Source organism: Mirounga leonina, unplaced genomic scaffold, assembly GCF_011800145.1.
Source record: "Mirounga leonina isolate KUSES-001 unplaced genomic scaffold, KU_Mleo_1.0 Mir_165, whole genome shotgun sequence".
Classification (NCBI taxonomy): Eukaryota; Metazoa; Chordata; class Mammalia; order Carnivora; family Phocidae; genus Mirounga; species Mirounga leonina.
In genome coordinates this window covers 23,055,368-23,080,407 of record NW_023270415.1, presented here as the reverse complement: position 1 = coordinate 23,080,407, position 25,040 = coordinate 23,055,368, and the positions used below count along the sequence as shown (strand labels likewise).

At 39.0% G+C, this 25,040-nt stretch overlaps 1 protein-coding gene across 1 annotated transcript in view; it reads right to left on the bottom strand.

Moving 5' to 3' along the window:
• The window catches only part of KCNB2 (potassium voltage-gated channel subfamily B member 2), a 403,224-nt gene that overhangs the window by 360,986 nt on the left and 17,198 nt on the right, over positions 1-25,040 (bottom strand). Inside the window, exon 2 of the mRNA XM_035011339.1 lies at positions 13,433-14,115. Within this exon, the coding sequence (XP_034867230.1) occupies positions 13,433-14,011 (579 nt within the window). The 5' untranslated portion in view covers positions 14,012-14,115. The remainder of the gene's footprint in view (positions 1-13,432; positions 14,116-25,040) is intronic.

Sequence of the window (25,040 nt, the reverse complement as noted above, 5' to 3'; positions counted from 1 at the left end):
GAGAGGGAGAAGCAGGCTTCCTGAGGAGCAGGGAGCCTGATGTGGGGCTCGATCCAGGACCCTGGGATCATGACCTGAGCCGAAGGCAGACGCTTAACGACTGAGCAACCCAGGCGCCCCTAGAAAGTAGCTCTTCAAACAATAATTTTATGAATTATTAAAATAAAATATGTCAAAAATGCTTCCTAAGTAACTGGGAAATTTTAAAAGGGGTTGACGAAGGTTCTTTCTGAAAAACCCACCCAAATGAGAAAACCCAAGTGAGAAAATCCCACCAGTGCAGTCTGAAATATCAGAACAATAGTTGAACATACCTGATGTCCAGGTAGCATGCTGATAGCAAGCAATACTGAGCTTAAAAAAGAACGTCTGATTTTTATTTAGAAACAAACAAACTCAAACTACAAAGTTACCAGAAAATACCTTTTTGGATTACAATAAAAGTCAGTTCCCCTAAGCTGAAACCATTATGATTCTCTTAGCTTTTGTAGTAAAAATAGATTCTTGATCTCCCTTTTTTACATTATGCCATTAAGAATTTATTTTTTCAGACTCTCTTCATATTCCTACAAAAAAGACACCCTTTTGGAGCTCTGTCTTGATTCAAATCTTGGATTTATCCATCTTTGTAACTTTTTCTGAGTAATGGGATAACTCCACTTGGGGCCAAGGTCCTCCAAAGGTTGGATGGTTGAATGTAAAGAAATGATCTATCAATCTTCTAGAGGGTATGGAAGGACTACACACTCCCTGGGGGCCAGATCAAGCCCTTCCCCTGCTCTAATTCATACACAGCCGCCAATTCATACACAGGTTACATTTTACCTATAACAAGAGTTCCCAGAACCTGAAGTTCAAATAAAATGAGCAATCTTAGCAAAGCAAAGCATCTGAAAGCTTGCCTTTCAGCAGCACCTGACGCCTTTCTCTGCATAAACTCTGTGGCATACAGAGCAGCCTACACACTATTCTAGATGGAGAATTTATACAATGTAAAAATGGAAAACCCACATCTATGGCTCTTCGCCTATTTCAAAAACATAAAGCCTTTAAAACGGGTAAGATATCCAGCTTTCTTAACCTGCCTACAACAAACCTAGCATTATTCTGGTATCATCACTGGGATGTGATATTCAACCTCTATCTGTGTTGTTCAGTTTTTACAGAGAAATTAAAATATCATGAAACACTTGGTCCTATTGTTATTTCTACCCTTCGGTGCCATTTGGTGGGGGCAGTTACTACTGAGTGTTTGGTATGTGCCAGGAACTGTGCTAGGTGTCAGTAATTGAAAATGAAGAGACTTGGTCTGATTCCTCAAGGATGACAACCTAGCTGGGGAAATGAGTCCGGCACAGACAGAAACTCTAGATTACAAACATGAGCGAAGAGCTTGGGAAAAGCAGAGGCGGGAGAGTCAGGTGACATCATGGAAGAGGGACATATGAGCTGAGACATAAGAGGACAGAAAAGGGGCCAAGGGCACACTAGGTCAGGAAAGCGTGGTGGCTGCTGAGCCATGAATGTGTTAGCTGTGTGCAGGTATGGCCGCCGCCAGTTTACAGTCGCCCCCTTGCAAATTAAAGAAAGGATGTCCCCTCGGGATGAAGGTAGCCAGGTAAGAGCACCGCTTGTTGAGTGCAGTGAGCAACCTGTCTAGAGCAGATCCCCACCTTCACAAATGGTTAATATTCTGGAATGACTGGAGCATTATGTACGAGGAGTGGCAAGGCACGTGGTTGGATAGGTAGGTCGGGAAGAGTCTTCAGTGCAATGCTCAGGAGTTTGAACTAGACGGCAGGCAATGGGAAATCACTGGGGTTTCTAGTTCAGAAGTAACCCAATCGTGTTTTGAAAGGCAATTCTGCTGGCTACATGGAGAATAGATTAGAACTGGCGGGGAAATGAAGTGAGCAAGTCCAGTTCGCAACATCACCCCAACCCAAGTATGAGGTGGTCAAGGCCTCGCCTACGGCAATGGATCCAGTGCTCCCCAGTGAGGAGAAAAAGAATGGGATAAACCAAGGCAAAAGCAGTTGCAATAGGGACAAAGTATAGATTTGGAGGGAAACGGAAGGCTCAGTGTTGTGATCAGGGTTCCAGATTCCAAAGGGAGAGCAGTTTCATCCACATGCTGAGTTCAAGATGAGGGACACATAGGCTGAAATTTATGATAGCTCGCTGTCCTGCAGGATAGCAAGGGGTACAGTAGTAAGATGACTGTCATTCATAAACCAAAGTCTTCAATGAATATTGGAGAGTGACGGGAATAATGAACAATGATGACAAAGGAATGATAAATGCAACTAGACAGGAAGAATAATTATGGGGAAGCATTGGTAGATGGGATACAAATTCCAATATGCCACTTAGCAAAGGACAAGAGACACAAATTTGGTCTTCCTGGGTTTTAGCCTCTCTAATCTGTATAATGGGATAAATGACGTTTTGCATAGGATTGATATAAAGCGGCAATAGGCAAACTATGGCTCAAGGGCCAAATCTAGCCCGATGCTAAGTTTTATTGGAACCCAGCGATGTTTGTTTACCTGTTGTCTATGGCTGCTTTCACACTACACCAGCAGAGTTGAGTAGCTGTGTCAGAGACTGAAAATATTCACTATCTGACCCTTTACAGAAAATGTTTGCTGACCTCTGTTGTAAAGGGTCAATATGAAAAACCCCTACGTTCAGTGTATGGCACACGGCCGATGCTCAATATAAATTGTTCCCTTTGTGCTCTTTGAGGAAGGTCACACTAATTATTGAAGAAACAAGAAAAATGTGGCCTTCACTTCATGACTCTGGGCCTGCAGGAAACAAGGTTCGTTTTTTTCCAGGTTGTGAAGGAAGCAGTATTGTTAGAAGAGAACTGGTCTCAAAATAAGAAGACAGGTTAAGTGTTGCAAGAACACTCTGAAGCTATCAGGAAGTTACAGCTCTACCTCACAGAGGACTTTGAAAACAGAAGCTAATCTAGCCTTGTAAAAAGCATCTGTTACTGTATCAGGTATCAATTAACCAGTCTCTTCCCCCAGAATTAAATTTCTGCTCAAAACAGAAGGCTCTGGGGATATTGACAACTATTATGAGGGAGTGGAAAGAAAAACCAGCTTAATTTTAACAGCCAGAGCTCATGAATTAAGCGAAGGTACAGGATGGGTGAAGAATCAGATTCTTCCAAACGGAGAGGAAAAGTGCTATTTAGATACTGATTTTAAAGAGTCTAGAAGAAAAAGTCTACCTACTCTTAGACTCTGATGCTTTGGGATAAGAAAAAACAAATGGCCGTTTATAAGTTAAAGACAAAATAAAGTCTGGATTTTTTCAGGTTTATCCACCTTCTCTAATTTGGAAACTTCACTACATTCAATTTCATTGAAATTTAAGTAGGTATCACCTCATGAAATATTTAAAACTGGCTTTAAAAAAGGTGAAATCCAATTGGAGCCTAAGAAATTAAATGGAAAATCAATAGTTGTTCAGGTACAGCATGGTGACTATAGTTAATAATACTCTATTATATATTTGAAAGTTGCTAAGAGAATAGATCTTAGAACTTCTCATCACAAGAAAAAGAGTTTTTTGTAACTATGTATGGTAATGGATATTAACTAGACTTACTGTGGGAATCGTCTTGCAATATATACAAATACCAAATCATTGTGTTGTATATCTGAACTAATGTAATGTTCTATGTCAATTACACCTTAATAAAAAAATAGTAATAAAAAGTTGTTCTAGGAAGTATAACTAAAACATTCCCTGATGAGGAGGGTTCCTGAGGGAACGAGCAGAGCTGTGCATGAAGTGGGAAGTAGGACAGGTTTTGCATTCCTGATAAACAGCAGAGACCTGTCATCTAACCTTCAGACTAGATGTGTGCATCAAAGTGCAGCAGAACAGAAAAAGTTCAGTGCTTTGGCATATGCTGGATAACTTAACAAGGACAGGGAAGCACAGAACCCAAAACAATTTTTTCCTTTAGTATATAACATTTCTTCCCTAAAGCACATACATGTACCTCGTGGGTTGTTAAAATATGCCTATCAAAACAATTTGCTACCCTTTCAGCTACCTCATGTATAATCTATACACAAAACTTTGGGGGAAAAAAGAGTATGATTAGCATTTTATAAACACTCTGTGTAATTTAAAATATTTATAATGGCTCATGAGCTAGAGTTTGAAAAATAAAGACCAGTGCTTAAAAGAGATTTTTGCTTTGAATTTTAGTATTGCTCATAATGCAATTACTTTACTTATATAATACAGTAATTTTCACACCTGCAGAATTCACTTAATAAATATAATAAAATGTGCTAGATTTTTTTTACATAGCAAATATGTAATAGCAAGTTCATATTATGCTAGATTCTAGCCTACTATTTCATATTTTCTTTCATTTCACTTGTAGGTCATTGCATCTGTAGTAGAGCAAATTATCACCTTTGAAAAAACAGGATTGCCTACCAATGTTTTTCTGCCTCTGAACTAAAAGCTGCACCGAAATGAAAAGGTTACTCACCTTAAGGATATTATGCAGGGCTTCCTGCTAGTTTCCCAAAGTGAAAATTTCCACCGTATTAATGAAATACACTTATTTTTCATAGCACAAATATGTTGCTATACTTCATAGATGGTGGCACTGAATTATTTTTCCATCCAACCAAATTCTGGTTGAAACCGTACACTTGGACACCATTGTAAAAGTCAGACAGTTCTAAAATGTTGCCAAAGACAGGTGTAACAGTAAGTTGTAAACTAAAATTTGAATGTTTAGGAGAAAAAAATCTAATTCAAGGAATAAATATAGTTGAGGATTTAATTTAGATGATACCAGCTAAGACAACTGCATTTCAATATCCAAAATTGTACTCTAGGTTTTGTTCATTAGTGATAAAACAATGACTGGAAGCCTGGGAGTTCTTTCACACACGTGCAAATATCCTGAGGTTCATTTCAGTGAAGGATGCCACAACCGGGCAGCCTCCTTCAGAGCTGTGTAGGGGATACTTGGCTGTCCTTGGCAGTGTTGTGGCATCGGCTAGAGAAGCTATTTGAAGTGGCATTCAACACCTGTGGTTGTGTCAGGAGTGACTCAACGAGACATAAGTACAAGCATGAAATCCAGCGTGGCAATGACCTCTAGCACCATGAAACAAAATCCTAGGAGACTAATGAAAATACTTCTTCCTGCTATTTTTAGACTGTTAGAGCACTTTCCATGGACTTCATGCCCGATCAGGTTATCATAAAAGCTGTATTCTGAATAGCTGTCTTACTTGGATGACAAAGTTGCATCTACCCTAAATTACCAAATACAGGTGGAATTTTATTGTATTTTTGTGCAGGTGGATTTTTATAATATAATATGCTCTAATGAAGAGGTGGCAGTGTGTATAAATAAAATGCATCTCTCTCTCTCTCTCTCTGTCACACACACACACACACACACAGGAACAGACCTAGTTCAGGTACCACTCAGTGAGGGCTGATACTAGCCGGTTCACCCACCTGACACACACAAACTTCACTACAAACATTAGTTGGATCTGTACACTTCAGGTTTCTGTTCTTAGTAATATCCAGAGTTCCTTCACTTAAAGCTTTATAAAAATGTTACGATTTAAGGGGAAAAATACATTTGCTTCATGCATTAGCAAAAGAGTTCATGTAAACACAGATGTAGACACAGCCAAAAGTAAATAATACATAGGTGCAAAATCTGATATGGTTCTGATGTTAGCTTTTAGTGTCTCCTGTAAAGGTTTTGGAGGGATGAGAGCAAATGTCCTCCTCTTCCACTATTTCACCTGTCTCTGTGCCGGTCACTATACTTCTTTGTTCCCAGCTGATTGGTCTATGTCTAGGCTCTTTATTCTAGATTGGTTACATCTGTATATCAAGGCTGACATTGCAATTACAGAGAAGTCTCCATCTCCTCAAGTCCTTCAAAGTTCTGATTGTAAATTATAAAGTCATCATCAACTCTATTCCAGGATATGTGGGGACAGAGTCAGCTGGGTGAAGGGCTGAATGTTGCTGATAGATACAGGAAGTGTAGCTTGTGGAATGTGCCCGCTGTCTTGGCCTGGAGAATCCTTTATCCTTCTCTGATCCACTGCTGAGGTAGGAAAGGTTTTAAAGACCAGGCTATTGGAGGGCAAGAATAATTTCCAGGCTGACTGCTACCTTAAAAATCTCTGTCACTCTTGGAATACCTAAATAGGATACTTTTAATGAGGAATGTGTCCTAAGAGTTTTGCAAAGCTCTACAGTACCATATAATCTCCCCTATAAAATACAGGAACATTTAATAAGAGTTGGTATATGTAACAATGAAGAGAAAAAAACCAAATGGGGTTAGGCTAGTGCTCAGTGGCCAGCTAAGCTCACTCTCTAACAAAGTCAACCAGCTCCAACTAACCAACCTGATATTATACAGCATTCTGATTTATGCCTCATCACATTATAGATTATTGAATGTCATGGAACTCCAGGGTTGTTCTCAAATAGAAGAAAACCACCAATGCTAAATCAATGCCAAAACGAAAAAAATCTATTATAGTCTATGGTTACTTCATGAATTATACATCAGCAGCTGGAGGGTTTTTTCTTCTATGTAATCATGCTTTGGTCAATTTTTATTCCAGTAATTCTTTCAGAATCAACTTTGTTGATCATTTCGAAAGTATCTTTCTTCATTAGAATGGTCAGTTCACAATGATAGAGCTCAGATAAGAACACTTAATCTAAAGTATTAGTCAAACCCTTCTAGAGTCTTCCAAAGTGGAAAGTGTTAAATATTGTGACCATTCCTTCATAATACTTATGCTTACCTAAAATAGTGCAGCATTCAGTTTGTAAAGTCTCTCACTTGAAATAAAGAAAACAAATCTGTTAATAACCAAAGCAGTGTACATGAATTTTCAAAACCAGAATATTTAAATACTGCCAATGTAGTCTGTTTTGTGATAACATTAGATAATGTAGAAAGAACGCCTTGGTTTGGTTTGGTTTTTTTACCTTGAAAATGATAATTACTCATTGAGATTTAAGAGCCAAGCTTGAAAAGAATCTGAAAATCTTACTCTAATATTAATGAAAACCAATGGTTTTTTTCAAAAGAGATGGAAAAAGTTCTTGAAAATTAAGACAGGCCCTCCTCAAATGGAACAAAGAAGCAAAGAGGAAAAGTGTACGATTCTTAGATAATTTATTTTTTTCAAAGATATTCACATGTAAGATAATCATTTATTGTCCAAACTGGGACACTTTTTAAGAGTGAAAGGAGATGCTTTTATTAATTAGCCTCAGACAAAAGGCATTAACCAGGGCATTCTCAGTAAAAGCAGGACCCGTGGCACCCGAGCTAAGAGAATGTGTGATGTGAGCTTTTTATCAATTTCCTTTTCTGTTCTCACCATTCTCTCCCTGATCAAATGAAGTCAAGTAGACAAAAAGGGGTGTAGTTTCAGGGCAGCCTTTTGGGGAAAACAGAGGAGCATGGATCTCAAAATAGGACCACTACAGCTAAGGAATGGAATATTTGAGACATTTTAATCAAAACCCAACATTTTCTATCTTATCTCTTTTATTTTTTTTTTATGTCTAATTTAGTCCAGGCTTTCAACCAGTTAGTCTGCATGAATTATATATTTTAGAAAGAAAAAAAAAAACACATATCTCCAGTCTAAACCTCTATAGACTGGCCAAGTTCTTTTAAGCTATCCCCTGTGAGGACCTCTGAACTCTTATGCCAGGTTATTGGAAGAGAACAAACAACCTCCTCTGTACAGCTGGGTTGTAGAAAGGAAAGCGCAAGAAGAGAAAACAGGAAACAACACAGAAATGACATGATTGGCACACTAATTAGGCCACTGGCAATCCTGGGTAAGAACTGGAAAACTGCACAGGTAGGGAGATTTCCATGTGAGCTCACACTGCATCAGTTTGTTCAGGGGGCCCATTTGTGGTTCTAATGGATGATGTTGTTGTTTATCACTAAGAGAGTCATCAGCAAGCTAAACTCAGAGCTATGTACAGGCGGAGTCGTTCACCCGACTGCGTGTGTGCGTGCGTATGCATACACACATAGATGTCGCTGTCCCCCTCCATATGTAAGTTCTCCTTATGCTACTTGGCTTTTATGAAAGACCTACGCTAGGACCTGTTTTCACTGTCTGAAAGAAAAATAGGATTTTCACTTCTATGAAATAACTGCTTCCTTGCTTTATGCCATTTCAGCTTACAAAGGATTTCCTAGGAATGCTCTATTTTCAGATAATGGGGGAAACCCATACATGTACATACACACACACACCACACACACACAATATGCGAAAGTTCTGCTCTTGGACTAAAAGGAAATAACTGGTGGCTCTGTTCCAATATACTTCTTTTTTTTTTTTCATCCAAAGCATTAGAATAACTGATCCATAAACTAGAAATAGAATGAAAATATTATGCACCCTTTTCCCCTTTATGAGTACACAGGAGTTTTTATTTTATTTGGATTTATTTTTTTTTTTCACTACTTCTGTGACTTGAGATGCCCACACTCTAATTCAGTTGGAAGGCAGAGTGTGGTTCTCAAGGAGTTACCACCAATAGGGCAACTCAACAGGCGCCATCCCCTGAGAAACTCTGAACTTTGACCTCTGGCTCTTTCCAGAGAGCTGGAGTCCCAGGGGAAGGCTCTGTGCATCTGCTCCTATAGGCCTCTCTCTTGATCCAACAACGTCTCAGGTCTCTCGAGCCTTCCCATGCTTGCTTTAGGTGTTGTGCTGTGGCAATGGGGACGGTCATGTGGGTGTGTGCAGGCAACGAGCTGGAGGCAGGCCTCCTTTCCACGATCGTATGCATTCTCCATGGGATCAAGGTCACTGCCAGTGGGAGAAATTGGTTCTTGTGGGGAAGGGTGAAAAAAATCTCAGATATTACAATAGTCTGTAGCTCTCCAAGCTCCACCCTACCTGACAAAATCTTATTCCTTAGTATTTAGTTTCTCTCTTTAGGGAGAACTTAAATTTAACTTAATTTTTCTCCTTAGGGGGCCATTAATGAAAAAAGATTGAGAAATAATTCTCTAGTCAATCATCTTCCCTTTTCTGAGGGAAGGAGGTAGAAGGAGGGAGGAAGAGAGGGAGGTGGAAAGAGAGGAGGAGGAGAGAATGGGAAAAACATAAGAGGATGAGGGAGGAATCCTTAGGTAAATAAGTGGTAGCTGTGGATACATAGGAAAAGTGGGAAGGGAAGCCGATAAGAAACAGCGCCCCCCCTCCCCCACCCTCCCGCTCCCATCCCCTTCCCCTGACCCTGGATCCTGCCCAACAGGGTTGCTGGGTGGTTCTCACTGTATGGGTTCCGATGAACAGAAATGTCTTTCTGCAGCCCTATACTGTTCTTATCAAATAAGGGCTAAAGTCTAGCTTCCTGACCTGACATGGGCCCATTGGCCGGCACGGTCCCGAACACCATATTCATGTCTGTTCCCCGGGCTGAGGCTTGCCTCAGAAGGCCGAGCCGTTTCCTAACCGGGTTTGCCTGAAGACACAGTTGATGTCCTTTGCTCTTGACCTTCTTCAGATATCTAAAGTGAAGGCACTGTGCAGTACTGAGTCTCTTTCTTTTCAGCTCTCAGGTGGGCCCTGCTCTTTGTTGGTTGTTGTTTCATCACAAAGGCAGACAATACCACATGCCACACACTTTCCTTTAAGGCTTTCAAACACCTCTTAGACTGAAGTGTCTGTAATGCAAAATTTAAAGGCAAACAGCAGTCCCTTTGGGAAAAGGCCAAAGAAAAGGGAGAAGAAATATTTCCAAGCCAGAGGCTGACTAAATTGCCCAGGGCTGGAAGAGGTACAGGATCAAGTCTAATTCCAATTCACTGCCCAGAAAACTGGCAGCCAGTTAAGCCCATCTTCTTCCCTTGCACATTCCTATGAAAGGCATGCCAGAACCAGCAATTCCATCTCATGGTAACCCAGAGCTTTGGGCCAGCCCTCCTCCAGGCCCATTTGGTGGGCCCCACATTCACAGATAGCCTCAAATTGGAACTTTGTACATTATCTCTACCTGAGGGTATACAGACAGTCACCAACTAACAAGACTAAAAGAACCCAAAGTCCATCATACAGATACAAACTCGGGTCACGTTACCAGATCGTACCGCACCATGGAAAACCCTGAAAGAACAATTTCTATTAGCCCTGTTATTATTTTGTGAAAAGTACAATTATAGTTCATGTTATTCTGTGGATGTGTAAAAATGCTAATTTGTGAAATATAGACATTTAAGATATACCACCCATTTAAACTCTGTTTTGGCATTTTTTTTCCAGTTATTTATATACTACAATTTATATACTAGAAGTGACACCAAGAAGCATGTTCTGTAAGAGCCAAATTGTTATTTTTAGGGTCATACCCAAGGACAAAATATAACAGGTCAAGGGGACTTGCAAATTTTTGTGTATCATAGTGGATGCACATAGCCTGGGCTGAACGATTATTACTGAATTGATTACTGAGTATTTATTCCATGTCACTGAATAGATATTTTAACCCATTGTGGAATATTTGATAGAAAAGGTCAAATTTTTCTTTCTATGCTAGGGATTTGGCAGGTAAACTCATAACTTTAAACTTTATTACAGAAATATTCAATAAATTATAAGAGACAGAAAAACCAAAAGGGAAGAAAACAAATAGTTTCAAGGATATGAAATTCCTGTGTAAGCTTAGAGAATATATTTTAAATTCTGGAGAGAAGGGAGTGTTTTTCTACATGTCCACTTTAATGTGTGTTGCCCACATAGAGCATTCTATATATGTTCAACTGAACTACCCAACTGAATAAGCAATCACTGCAGAGGCAAGGTAAATAGATATTCTCCTCCAAAGATATCTCACCTCCTAAGCAAGTTAGGAAAAACACATAGATTCCAAGCATTCCAACACAAGAGCTTCACAGCATAAGCAGGATCCTGATGTACCCATAACACAAATAGTGAGGGCTAGAGTATCATCCTACTGCAGTTTTAACAAAACAAATTGTTCCTAAGTTGTAAAAATACTATTCACACATGGCACTCACCTCACCAAGAATTATTCCAGAGAAACAACAAGTTATATGATTCGAGAAGAGTATAGGAAAAGGTAGTGATTTATATAAGACATCATACAGAGCTGTTTTTAAAAGGTTCCAAACCTCAGACAAATGAACAATACTTTCACTAAACTACCATACAATCAAATGTAAATAATTTCTATAATATTTCACCGTTCAAACAGAGAGGAAAATGTAGATATTTAAATAAACAAATACAAATCCCTTATGAAAATTTAGTAAAGAATCTACTTAGGTTGGCAAAGATTGGCTTGGCTTGATTAATAATTTGGAAACAAATTTATTATTTATAACTACATTAAAATTTCCAAAACCACTGTCCTTAGCTGCTGGGTATAGTTTGTAGGCAGATATCTTATCTGTACATACATAATTTGAAGTGAGTTTCAATAATCTATCTGATATGCAGGTGTATATGATAGGGTACCGTAATAGGCCATTACCAATGTTACCTTCTTAGAGATGAAGAGACAGTTGCTGCTTCTAAAATTTAGAGATTCAGTGAACTCCCTCATCTGGGAAATCAGGTTATTGACCGTGTTCTATCCTCAACGGAAATGCTTCAGAAAAACAAATGTATAGACCTTAAGATTTTTTCTTAACAGTACTTAATTTTAGATATGTATTAATAACGCTGTTATAAGCAAATAAGCCATATTAACCTTCACATTTTCCTTGATTTAGCTGCTGAGTTTTGCATATATGCTGACACTCTCTGGAACATTTGATGGAACAATGGCTTAGACCTCAATTGCCTAAAGGTCTGAAAGAGTTCGTTTAGCACCCAAAATACTCCTTTAAACCCAGAGTTTATCTCCTTCATCTTTAAAATCCACTCCATACTTTTAGCAGTGACTCAAACATGTGACCTAACACTTGATACTACAATGAGCAGTGACCTTTCTTAACCCAAACCCACAAGTGTAGCACATTTCTTTCTTTCTTCTGGATAAGAGAAAAGTAAACAAATTATTCATAACTTCAAAAAGACCTAGTTGAAATCTTTCCATCTGCTACAAGATGTGCATTTCCTCATTAGGTACAACAGAGATATACTTTATTTCACTGACTTCCATGTTCTGGCCGGAAAGTGAAATGCCTTTAGAAATCACCAAATATGCAAATATGCAATATGCAATATGCAAAACTAGGCATATTAAACAGGGCAGAAGCAGTTTTACGACCGTCTGCCTTCAGCTGATTGTTTACATAATTTACATGTTGTAAATTATCATATACGACCTTAATTTCCAGTCAAAAGGCACATATGGTCTATTGCATTGCTATCATCTTTACTGTTTTTAAGAAAGAACCACTGAAAAACTTCGAAGCAATTTAAAGAATTCATATGATGACCCGTTTTTCTGCTATTTTTCTTTTCTCTATTCCATATTCCATTTTCATCTAACATGCACAAAATACCATTACTGTGCCTCGGCAGCTCAAGATGACTCTTGACACTGTATTCATAATTCATATTGCAATACAGAACTAAATATATGGGACGAAAATCAGTTTGCGCTAACCCTCAAAGCTCTAAGTAAAATTAGATAAACAGAATCATGCTGTTGAATTAAATGCTGTAATTCGTGGCAAAACAAACTTACTCTCTGAGATTGAGATGCATGTGGGCACAGTGGAAACATGAGTTTGCCTTCATCCTAAGCAACCACGATGAACTCTGAGGTAGGGTAATTCGTCAGTTGTGGGAAAAAAATGATACACCAAGACTCCAGAAACATCATTGCCAGAGTAGACCTCACAAGGGAGGTAAATGGATGCATTGTGGACGTGGACTGCTCCTGACACAGCTTAAGGAGATGGCCCTTTTCTCAGGCGTGGGGTCCCACAGCTCTCTGAGCTCCGCGGGGCCACACTCTCTCTTTCCCTGCTCCTCCAGAGAACCAGGCCACGAGGCACCGCCTGCACCCTCAATGACAGCACCTCGCCTGTATCCAGGAAGGCGCATAGGCCCCAACCTTCCGCAGGACTCCATGTGGGATGGAGCCCGGCTAGTGCTCTCCGCAAACTCCAGCCACCGACCCCATGTGGCGCCATGGCCACCAGAACCCTTCCAGACTCTGCTGCCCAGGCCTGTTCTGACCCTATAATGATAAAGGAAGAATAACTCTATGTGACTACATCCGCTTCTGGAAAGTGTTTCTCCCCGAGCAGCCACATTTTGCCCTGTCTTACCAAACCATCTCAAAAGAGGACAGTGACGCTGGCTGGAAGGCAGGCAACACCTTTTCTGACCACACACACGCGCACAGGAAAGCAACACTCCGCTTTTCATACCTTTGCAGCTACCGACGAGTTGGGTTTCTCCAGCAAGTCCCAGAGCTTCTTCCGTTTCTCCGGGCAGCAGGTGTTATCGAACTCTTCCCCCTCCCGCTCGCGCATCGTCTCGGCCTCCCGCCTCAGTTCTTCGTTCATCTGCTCCTTCTTCTGATGATACCTGGCTTGGCAGCAGGACTCCAGGTAGATCTCGTCAATCCCCCAGTAATCAAGCTCTTGCCCAAAAGAGAGAGCGCACATTTCTTCCATCATATGGAGTTTCCCCGTCCGGTAGAAATTTAAAATGGAAGTGAAGGCCCCCGGGTGCCGGTCGAAGAAATACTCGTTGTCGCTGAGGTTGTAGTCGTCACAGACCTCCAGGAGGCTCTCGTGCGTGTTGCAGTCCCGGAGCTTCCCCAAGCGTGTCCGGGGCAGCCGGTCCAACGTTCTCCACAGGACTTCGTGGTTGAGGCCCCCCACGTTGATTTTAACCCTCCGCGAGCACGTCTTGCTCCTAATGATGTCCACGGGTTCTGGTGGGAGGGAGAGAGTCGACCTTGAAGTCTTCCTGTTCAAGCCAGGGGGGACCTTTTCTGCCATTTTGAACTGGACAAAGCCGCAGAGCCAGGCTCCTCGAAAGAACGAGCTGTGGGAGGGTCAGCTGAAGCGATCTCCCTCTGAGGCAGGCATTTCCACCGACACAACTGGAAAAAAAGCAACAGCGATCACGGGTTACTTCTACTTTCCTAAAGCATTTCCTACTCTTTGGGATCGCTTTTGTTGTTCACTGAACCAGGGGGCCTAATATTAATTACTGTGTATTAATGGAGATAGGAATCTTTGCCTCAAGATACGAGAAAAGAGAAAAAGGCAATACAATGTACTACACACAGAAGAGGTTGTGTATTCAATGTTATACATCTAGAAGGTGGTAACTCCCAGATTCATCACCAGGGACCACTTTCTCAAGCTCTAGACTAACATATCTAATGTGTTGATCAGCTCATCCTAGATGAACCACAGACACCTTACACTAACCTGACCACACCTCCAACCTGCCCAGCCAGTTCCTGTTCTTTTCTCCATTTCAGATTTCTGGCCCTCCACATCCCCACAGCCAGCCACACAAGCTAAAACTGAGAAATCCCGATCCATCTGTCTACATCCAGTTAAGAACCAGGTCTTAACCAACTGTACCTTCTAAACATTGCTTAAGTGCTCCACCACCATGACCCAGTCCCTGTTACCCTTGAACCATGATTTTGGTTCAAACCCTCAGCATCTCTTGCCTACATTTCTACAACAGCCTCTTAAACTGGATCCCAAACTCTGGTGTTGTCAACCTAAAAACCATTCTCCACACAGCTACTAGAATGATCGGCTAAGAAACAAAATTGGCCCTTTCCATGCTTTAAATCCTACAAAGATCCATAATTACTGGCAGTATAAAGTCCAGTTAGCCTTATTAGGTCTGGCCTACCCCTCCACTCTCACCTCTCATCCTCCATCATCACTATATTCCAGCAACCCCAGACTACACACATCCTTCTGTCTCAAGTTTCTGGAGCTTTCTTCATGCTGTGTCCTGGAAGGGCCTCTGCCTTTCCCATTTCCTTTTGACTAACTGCTGCTTGCTCTTCAAGACTCATCTCAGACATCAATCACATCCTCCAGAAAGCCCTCCATGACATTCCTCCTCTAGGATCATGAAACCTCTGTGAATGTCACTTCTGTTTCATCATACCACTGCAATAACACTCTTCCCACAGGACGCTGGGAGCTCTTAAAGATAAAGACTGTCTTGTCTGTTGTATCCTTATTGTTGAGAACAGTGCTTATAGATTGTGAGAGTTTAATAAATGTTAAATAATGAATCAATTCTTCGTTTTCCACAAAACAGCGGATAAAGATCTAATAGGGCTAATGCATATGGCCAGAAAAATGCATAAATGGGGTTATTTGAATGACTTGCCTAAAATGCATCTATGTTTACATGTTACACATATATATGTTTGTGTGTACATAGTATATGTCAGAATGTGTGTGTGTGTGTGTGTGTGTGTTCATGTTTGTATTCTTTTGCTCCACAGCTCTTTCTTCCTGGGTACTAAATCTTTAAGACATACTGCTCTAGTATTCCCTCTTGCTGATCTATTATTTTGATCTTCAGCAGCAAGGATCTTCTTATTTGATCTTACCCTATAGTGTTTTTGCAGAAAATCATGGAGCTTCAAGCAATACATCCAAAACACCACTTTTAATGTACAACACCATGTTTCATAGCCTCTTAGATTTAAGAGGTCCTTATAGAACTCTCTTAAGATACACACCAATGTCTGCATGTCTCTGATTTCTCCACTCCTATAAGTTAAATTTATTTCTCCATCTGGAAGTCAAGTATCCTCTCAAATTAAAATAAGTCATATTTATGAAAAAAGTAGATGGACTATATAAGAAATGTTTCATATATGGCCCATAAATATACTGGAATTGAGAGTTTTTTTCAACCACATAGTGACAGAAATATGTTAAGTAAATACATACACACTGTCATCACAGATGACAAAAATACCTATTTTTACAAAAATAAAGAAGAGCCACAATGATTGGGTAAATAACTTAAATTCTCTGAGCTTCAATTTCTTACTCTACAAAATGAGGATAACAGTATCTACAGTATCACAGGCAGTATTATGATGATTCAATGAGATAGTTTATGTGAAGTGTTCGCTGCAGGGAGGTATATCTGAACAGAATAAGAAAATTTATATTTCTCATTTTAAGTTTGCTTTCCGGTCACTGAAAGAGAACTGAGATTAAAAGCTACACTAGTGTCTATTAAGTAAATGCTAGCATTTAAATTGTTTCCTTATTCATATGTTCTGTCTTCTCCAGTAAATTATAAGTCTGTGAGGCCAGGAACTATTGGTCACACTTTTCTGTACCTGCACTGTACCTACACATAACAGGCACCTACAGCATGTATCTTGGATGCCCTTGATGCCCATGTCCAATTTTTGTATTCAGGTGATAAGGGAATATGTATATATACACACACACAAAATTGAGCAACAATATTAGGATCAGGGAAAACAACTAAAAATATTAGAGATGGAGCAGTTCCAGTAGCAAATCTGACTGCTTGTTCTCCATTAAATAACTTGGTTGTAGACTCAACGACATCTCAGCAACCCATATAGATCATGTGAACAGTCCACATGAATAATAAACAAAGGCTAATCCATTTTTAATTTGGCTACAAAAAAACATAAAATGAATTTATTCTTTCTGGAATATCATGTCTTATACTAATGTGAAAAAGATGAACAGTTTTTGAACTGACTAGAATATCAGATTAGAGGTTTTCTGGAACGAGGGAGAACAGACTCCAACACTGATACAAACATCTCTTGTTCCAGTGCAAGGGCTTAGTGTGACTTGCTTTCTTGTAAAAGTCATTATTAAAAGCACAAATGCTATGTCATAGTCACCATTTGTCTCAGATAATTTCGCAGATGATTTACAGTGAATTTTCCTTTTTGTAGGTTGTGTGTCTCAAGTGAAGAGAAGTCATAAGATTTAAATTTCACAATATCTCTTTTACTGATCAAAAACTTCCTATTATAGGAAATCTAGTGTTGACTGCAAATCTCAGAATAAAAGACAGCTGAAATTCAATGTCCTGTCTTCAAAGCAGGGGTAAAGAAACTTAGGATGAGAGAATGTGACCTATTGATTTGATTTTCTTAAGACTTAAAGATGGTCTGCTCTGATTACTGTTACTGTGGTTAAAAGTTTGTATTTTCCCTTGGCAGAACATTCTGCTTATTATCTGATAAGGAGTACAGGCTCAAAGGCCTAAGTTCTCAAGCAGTTGAAGAGCTGTGAATAGTGGTGAGAGAGTTCATCAGGCATTCAGAATAATCGTGGAAAACAAATGGTCATTATTTATTTTTTCTTCATTGGCTATTGGCCAAACAGATAATAAATAAAGAAAGGTCAAGAGACATAGAGGATAGATCCAGAAGTTCCAACATCCGTTTGATAGGAATTCCAGAAAAAGATAATAAAGAGAATGGAGCAGAGGAAATAATTAAGGAAATCATTGAAGAAAACTTTCCAGAGCTAAAGGATTCAAGTCTTGAGGTTGTCAGTGCTTATCGAATACCTAGTTAGATGAGAAGAGACTCACTCCTAGACACATCTTGGTGAAATTTGGGAATTCCAGTAATAAAGAAAAAATCCTAAAGGCTTCCAGAAAAAGAGAAGTAACCTACAGAGGAACAAGAATCAGACTGACCACAGACTTAACATTAGATACTCTAGATGCTAGAAGTCAGTGCAGCAATGTCATAAAAGTTCTGCAGGCAAAAGGCTTTACACCTAGAATCCTATGCCCAGACAAATTGGCATTTGATTTTGAAGGTTAAACAAAGACATTTTTTGATACCGCAAATGCACAAAGTTTATTTCTTGCATACCCTCTTTGAAAGAATTACTGGAGGATATACTTTAGCAATCTAGGATGACTATAAACATGTACACACAATATATATTACCTTCCTCCCACAGCAAGAGTCAAAAAGGAAAACGAAATTAAAATGCCACATTTCTACCCAGGAGGATGGACTGTGAACAGTATACTTGGGGAGTAGGGGAAAGGAAGGTTACAGATACTACTTAGATGTTGGTGAAGTTAAAGTGTGTGTTAAAATTAGTGTTAATCATTGTAGCTTGTGCAAGAGTAGGCTTTCTAAACTACTGGGGAGAGGGAGGGAATCTGTCAATGTAACCATAGGGAGAGGTGGGTGAAAATAATAGAAAAACACAGGAAAAAAGATGGCAGGATAACTTAAATAGGGAAAATATGCAAAAGTTGAAATTTTGTCACAAGAAGTTATTCAATTTTAGATCATTTATCATGATGTGAATCTTGAATCTTTATATTAAACCTTTTTCCTTTGGAAAAACAAAAAAAGAAAACAAATGGTCACCTTTGGAGCTTCTAGTTGAAGACAAGTGCAGAGGACAGTACCTCTGAAACGCGACAAGCCTTTCTGTCTGCCCCCCACCTGTCATTCTCCCTTTTCTTTCCTCCTCTGTGGATTTTGTCTCCCACTTTCCTGTCTCTGTTTCTCCACACATTGCTTACCTTTCTCCCATTCCTTTCCCTCTCTTCTGATCTTGTTCCCTAGATTTTTCTATCCTTGGAGCCTTTAACCAACCACAAAACCAAACTATATAATTTCAAACTTGTACCCACTTCAGAAAGTCTTCTATAGTCTTAATATGAAAACCTCTTGAGCTAAAAACACCATATCTCTATCCAGAAGAGAAAAACGTCTAAACTGAGCCGCTCTGTATGGGAAGTTGTATGAGTTTACACAAGGGGCTTTGCTCAGAGGCTCAGGACCCCTGGGTCCAGTCGGGCTGAGTTTCTGCCTCCCCCTCACCTTTCTGGTTGGACTTGTTTCCTCACCCATTAAATAATGGCATTTTATCCCTACAGATCATTAATATTCTATGACACTTGGCTAATCTTTCCTCCCACTATGATTCTGTGATCTTTACCACTATGATTCCTAGATCTTTCCGCTCCAATCACTATCTTCACTTTAGATAAAAGTAAACACATCCTACTACCTTAGAGTCAATGAAGAATTTTTTCCTGTTTAATTTCTTTAAAAATGGTGGTTTCCATGTTTCCTTTCAAGAACCCTTTAGTATTTACCAGATCTTGAAACTACCTTCAGAACATCATAAAAGTTTCACTTCTTTTATTTAGTGTTTAGTTAATTTTCTATATTTTGACTTTCCATTTTTCATCTTCGTTCTTTTCTGCTATACTAATTTTACTTCTAACAATGAACCTGTCGGTTTCCTCTGGGTTAGGTACTGCATCTTGACACTCTTAAGAGCTCGCAAAATTTATGTTTTTAATTTTAGTAATTAAAATGGATCTGATGCAACATTTTCTCACATTTAGCTTTATAAGTGAAATTATGTCTATCATCATTTTACTCCATAAAAATTTATCATCTAATTTAATTTAGTATATAAGTATAATATAAAATGTAATAATTCAATGTTCAAAGGTGTAGATGTTATGCAACTGTGTAGAATTTATATGCATAAATAGTTATAAACTGAAGACATTTTTTATTTCAAGGGCAAAATCTCAGTGAACCTTTTTTTTTTTTAAAGATTTTATTTATTTATTTATTTGATAGAGAGAATAAGAGAGAGAGAGAGCATGAGATGGGGGAGGGTCAGAGGGAGAAGCAGACTCGCTGCTGAGCAGGGAGCCCGATGCGGGACTCGATCCAGGGACTCCAGGATCATGACCTGAGCCAAAGGCAGTCGCTCAACCAACTGAGCCACCCAGGCGCCCCTCAGTGAACCTTTTCTTATGGCAGTTTGTTGACTTATTTCACCTCACTTGATCAATTGAAAAGTCAAGCTTGCAACAATCAGTCGACCCATGCAAATGTACTAAAATTCCCTTCATTAGTCTGTTAGAGAAAAAAGCGACTCTTTAACCATAAACAACAACAAACATTCTCGTTTTGCACAGCTGCACTGTGCTGTCACCAGCAGCGTGAAATTATGCTGCCAACCCGTTCGGGGCCAAAGCTGACAAAACACAACTTTCTGATCATGGCATCATAATTACAGCCTGAGACTCTAGGTTGTGGCGGCTGAGGGGGGGGGGGGTTTGGGGGTGGAGTTTACTGTAGTCTCAAAAATACTACCATTACGTCATATACTTGACACTTCCTTAGGGTAGCAAGGCAGGATAAAGTCCCATGTGTGATCCTGTGAAGACACAAAGCAAATCTTTCTAAAGATCTAAGTGAAGTTTAACATTTCATTTCTGTGTTGCTAGTACATCCTGAGCAGGCATTTGCACACAGCAGCTCTGAGATCTTAAAGTCTAAATCACTCTATGGATAGCTAAAGCATTTTCTTAAATTTTCATGTACGGTATTAAGTAGTAAAGGAATCTTTTTTTATAATAGCTATTTCTGGTTCAGAGAACCACAAAGTTTATTTGTAGTAGATATCTGGAGAGAAAAGTACCGTAACTATTAGTTGAAAATGTAATCAATGCTTCTTAAAAAAAAATTTTAGTACTTCCTGAAATTTTTGAAACTACTTCCAGAATTTACTAAATTTACTAAAAAATTTAGTATTTTAGAATTTACTAAAAAAAATGATAACAAGTTAAAAATGAATCAAATTCATTGGAGAAAGATAGTACTTTAAAGTAAAGCCCTGGAGGGGTGCCTGGATGGCTCAGTTGGTTAAGCAACTGCCTTTGGCTCAGGTCATGATCCTGGAGTCTCGGGATGGAGTCCCTCATCAGGCTCCCTGCTCGGCGGGGAGTCTGCTTCTCCCTCTGACCCTCCCCACTCTCATGCTCTCTCTCTCATTCTCTCTCTCTAATAAATAAATAAATAAAATCTTTAAAAAAAAATAAAGTAAAGCCCTGGAAACTCAGCTATCCTAAGAAATTCAACACCTGCTGAATTACTTTAGAACCTGGCCAGAAATATCAATGAATTTCATAGTGCTTATTGTTTTTTAATATATCAAATTCTAGCAGTAACTGATACATTGTCCTTGTCATCAGAAAGGTGAAAGGTGGCATTTCTTTTCTGCAATCAAAAGCTGTTAATATAATATGTTCCTCGATTTTTAGCACAAATATTTAGTCCTTAGTTTAAAAAAAATCTAGGACTTTTATCCTTGATATAACTGATGCTTTTTTTAGATACGCTTGAACAAAATCCTAAAAGCTTTGCTTTCAGTGGTCAAAGGAAGCATCGTGTTGCAGTAAGAAGGGGAAAAGGCAAGTAATAAGTAGAATATGCAATATGAGCATCTTTAAATATCACAGATGTCTCTGAATAACCAAATTTATAAATAAACCATTTTGTTTAGACACATAATATGATTGCTCTTCATCGGTAAGGAACTATTTAAATAATTAGATCCTACATATATATGTTTGCTATAATTAGAGAGTAAAACAGTAGGTTTGCCTTTAGTAACAGGGCTTTTTATAAGACATAGCTGACAAAAAATATCCTCTACTTTGAAAAATATGATACTGATATTATAATGCATCTTGGGCCTTTTATAAACTACAAGATAGGGCGCCTGGGTGGCTCAGTTGGTTAAGCGACTGCCTTCAGCTCAGGTCATGATCCTGGAGTCCCGGGATCGAGTCCCACATCGGGCTCCCTGCTTAGCGGGGAGTCTGCTTCTCCCTCTGACTCTCCCCCCTCTCATGTGCTCTCTCTCATTCTCTCTCTCTCAAATAAATAAATAAAATCTTTAAAAAAAAATAATAAACTACAAGATATAGTCATGGCTTGAAATTTTCAGTCTGTTTCCAAACACACAAAAAGGCTAAAACTTTTATATGAGTGTTCAGCCATTCAGCTGGTGGAAGATTTTCTATTATGACGGTAAAAATGCCCTTTACATTGGGGCCCATGATGTGTTCTTTTAAGTTTCTTTTTGTAAACGTCCTCCCAGAGTCACAATGCAGTGAAGGGGATAAGTAAAGACGAAAGGCGATGAGAAAAGTTAAAAAGGCAACCAACAGAAAAACTACTTGTGCCACTGAAAGGAATGAAAACAAGGCCGGGCCACCCTGTAATATCCTGATAAAAATCACAAACTTCAGTTCTATGTGGATGATACAATCTTCAATTGGGTGATGGACTCAAATTTCATATGCCATGTGGTTGTTTGGCCTAAGTTAGATTTAGCCTCTATAAGACCAAGTAAAAAAATGTTCATGAAATTTGGATAGGATTTGAATATTTGTTAGGTTTCTTCCAATAAAATTAGCTTTTAGATCATGTAATGATTGATCTGGAATGTTCAGTAGTAACATTCTTGACAAGGGAGGTTTCTCTCAGTTGGGCTCCATTTAATAGCAAAAATACACTTTTCCCTTACTTCTCATAATCAAACACATTACAGGCAATGTGGTTTTTATTAAAAGCTCGAATACTGAGTCTGATTTTAGTTTCTATGACCTAAACATTATACTATACTTTATATCCCCTCATGTTTAGAGACTAGAATCACATAATGTAGCAAAGGGAACTTGTATATGATCCAGTCCAATTCCTTATTTCCAGGTTTCAAAACTGAGATCCAATGAGGTCATGTGACTTGGTTGATCTCTCTCTCTCTCTGGTAGTTGCCGAACTTGGACTAGAACCCAGATCTATACATAAGTCTCTTTCTATTACATACCACCTCGTTATTCTTTGCTTTTCACCTTATAGTCAGTTTTTAAAAGCTTTTATTTCTTTGTCTACCCCCATGTCAAAATATTGATTCAAACTACACTAAGTTGAGATGAGATATTTCCTATATATTGTTCATTTCTTTAAAGGCTAATGGCTGTAGTCAGGCAACTTGACTGTGCTCTGATGAAGAGAGGTGAACTTCACTGAATTGTTCTTTCATTACCTCTCCTTTCCTAGTACCAGTTCTTATGATTACTACCCCCTTCTGCTCTGGATCCCTTCAGTCAGTTCTGCACACTGCAGCCCCAACACCAGGAGACTGGTGTCACTTCGTATAGAAGATGCTCCCATGCTTCCCACTCTCTGGATAAAGACACACTACATACAAAGACTGCAAGGTCTATCCCCTACTTCTCTCTGCAGTTCAATCATGTACCTTACTCCCTCTCGTTCTGTGTTCTAGCTTTTTTGTTCATTTCTTTTCATGTGCTATTCTCCTCCTACCACAGGAAATTTGCACTACTTCTATTTTCTCCCCTCTTCACCTTTAGATATCAACTCAAGAATCACATCTTAGATAACATCCCGATTATCTTGACTATACAATAATCTTATTTTAAGAACTTATATAGAAGTAGGTGCCTTTTACCTGGAGCACTTGTCACAACAGCAGTTTTATATTTATTGGGATGATTATTTTGATTATTTGATTAATACCCATCCTCTTTAATAGACTCTAATAGTTCCTTGAAGGCAGGGATCATGTCTCATCTTATTCACCATTGTATCCCAAGTGCCTGGCATGAAGTAGACCCACAATGATATTTTTGAATGAAAAAGTAAATGATCAGATTTATATTTTACTTAGCATTTATTCAAAAATTATATTCTCATTCCAGCTACCCCATATTACCTGCCACCCCCTAAATCCAATCTGACCTTCATGTATGAAATGCTCTTTTCTACATTCTCCATCTGATAAGCCCTTATTCGTTATTCAAGATCAAGAACAAATATCTTGTTCCAGGGTGAATTAATCTCTTCTGCCATAATGGATTAGAAGTTTGTTCTATATGTTATAATGCTTTTATCTTATATCATAACTATTCATTTATTCATTCGTTTTATTCTTTCATTCAGCAAATATTTATGAGCCCTACTCTGCAGTCTCTGACATCATGGAGCTTACATTCTAGTGGAGGTAGATAGGCATTCTACAAACAAACATACATGCAACTGACTACAACTGTGAAAAAAACTACAACGGAGAAGAAGGTTCCATGTGAGCTTTAACTGAAAATACCTTCTTGGTTGTGAGTTCTTAAAAGTAATAAGCTTCTCTTATCCATACTTGCAACTTTGGCATGTAAATGCTTAACAAATTTTGTGGACTACCCAAGAGAATGAATAAATGAGTGAATAATGAATTTCAAGGCACTATTATCCTTATTTTTGGTCAAATGTTTTGGTTAACATCACCTAATATTAGTTTATTTTGGTGACTTCCAATTTGCTTAGAAGCTCTACTGGCCTTTATTTGTCTATTTTGACAAGGCCTGGGCTCAAGATAAGAACTAGGTTTTCTGGTCATATGTAGGGAAGAAGTGATAAATAAATAAGACTCTAACAGTTATTGCTGCCCCAACTGGAATATGCTACCTGAAAACACTACTGGGCCTAGCCTAGTAATGTTCCAGCAGACCCCAGGTGACCACCTGTCAGGTATGCACAGAAGAAACTCCTACCCTGTTGTGAGATGTAGAAGATAGCCTTCAAGTGGCTTCCATCACTCCAATTTTATGGTTCTATGAGATTTAAGTGAATACCACTCATCTAGACATTCCACTGGACAGATGAAGAATAGGAAAAAGCTCACCCTTTCAATTTCCTTTTTTTAAATAAAAAGATGTATTTACTTATTTGAGAGAGAGCTTGAGCACATACAAGTGCGGGGAGGGGCAGAGGGAGAGAATTTTCAAGCAGACTCCCTGCTGAGCATGGAGCCTGACACGGGGCTCGATCCAATGACCCTGAGACCAGGACCTAAGCTGAAACCAAGAGTCGGATGCTCAACCCGACTGAGCCACCCAGGCACCCCCACCCTTTCAATTTCTTAAGTTTAAAATTTTGCAGAAGTGAATTTTCAATTTCTCAGCTTACACTACTCACTCTGAAGACAAATATGCAAGCCAGAAGAGACAATGTGATTGAATTTTCAGTAATAAAAAAAGAAAGAAAAGTAAAAGAAAAGAAACTATTGGAGTTAGTGAGTCCCTTTTCTTTTCCCCAGAGGTGAGCTTACACCCTTTAACAATGATCTTTCCTCTTTCTAAGTAATATAAAGTATTGCCATGGAA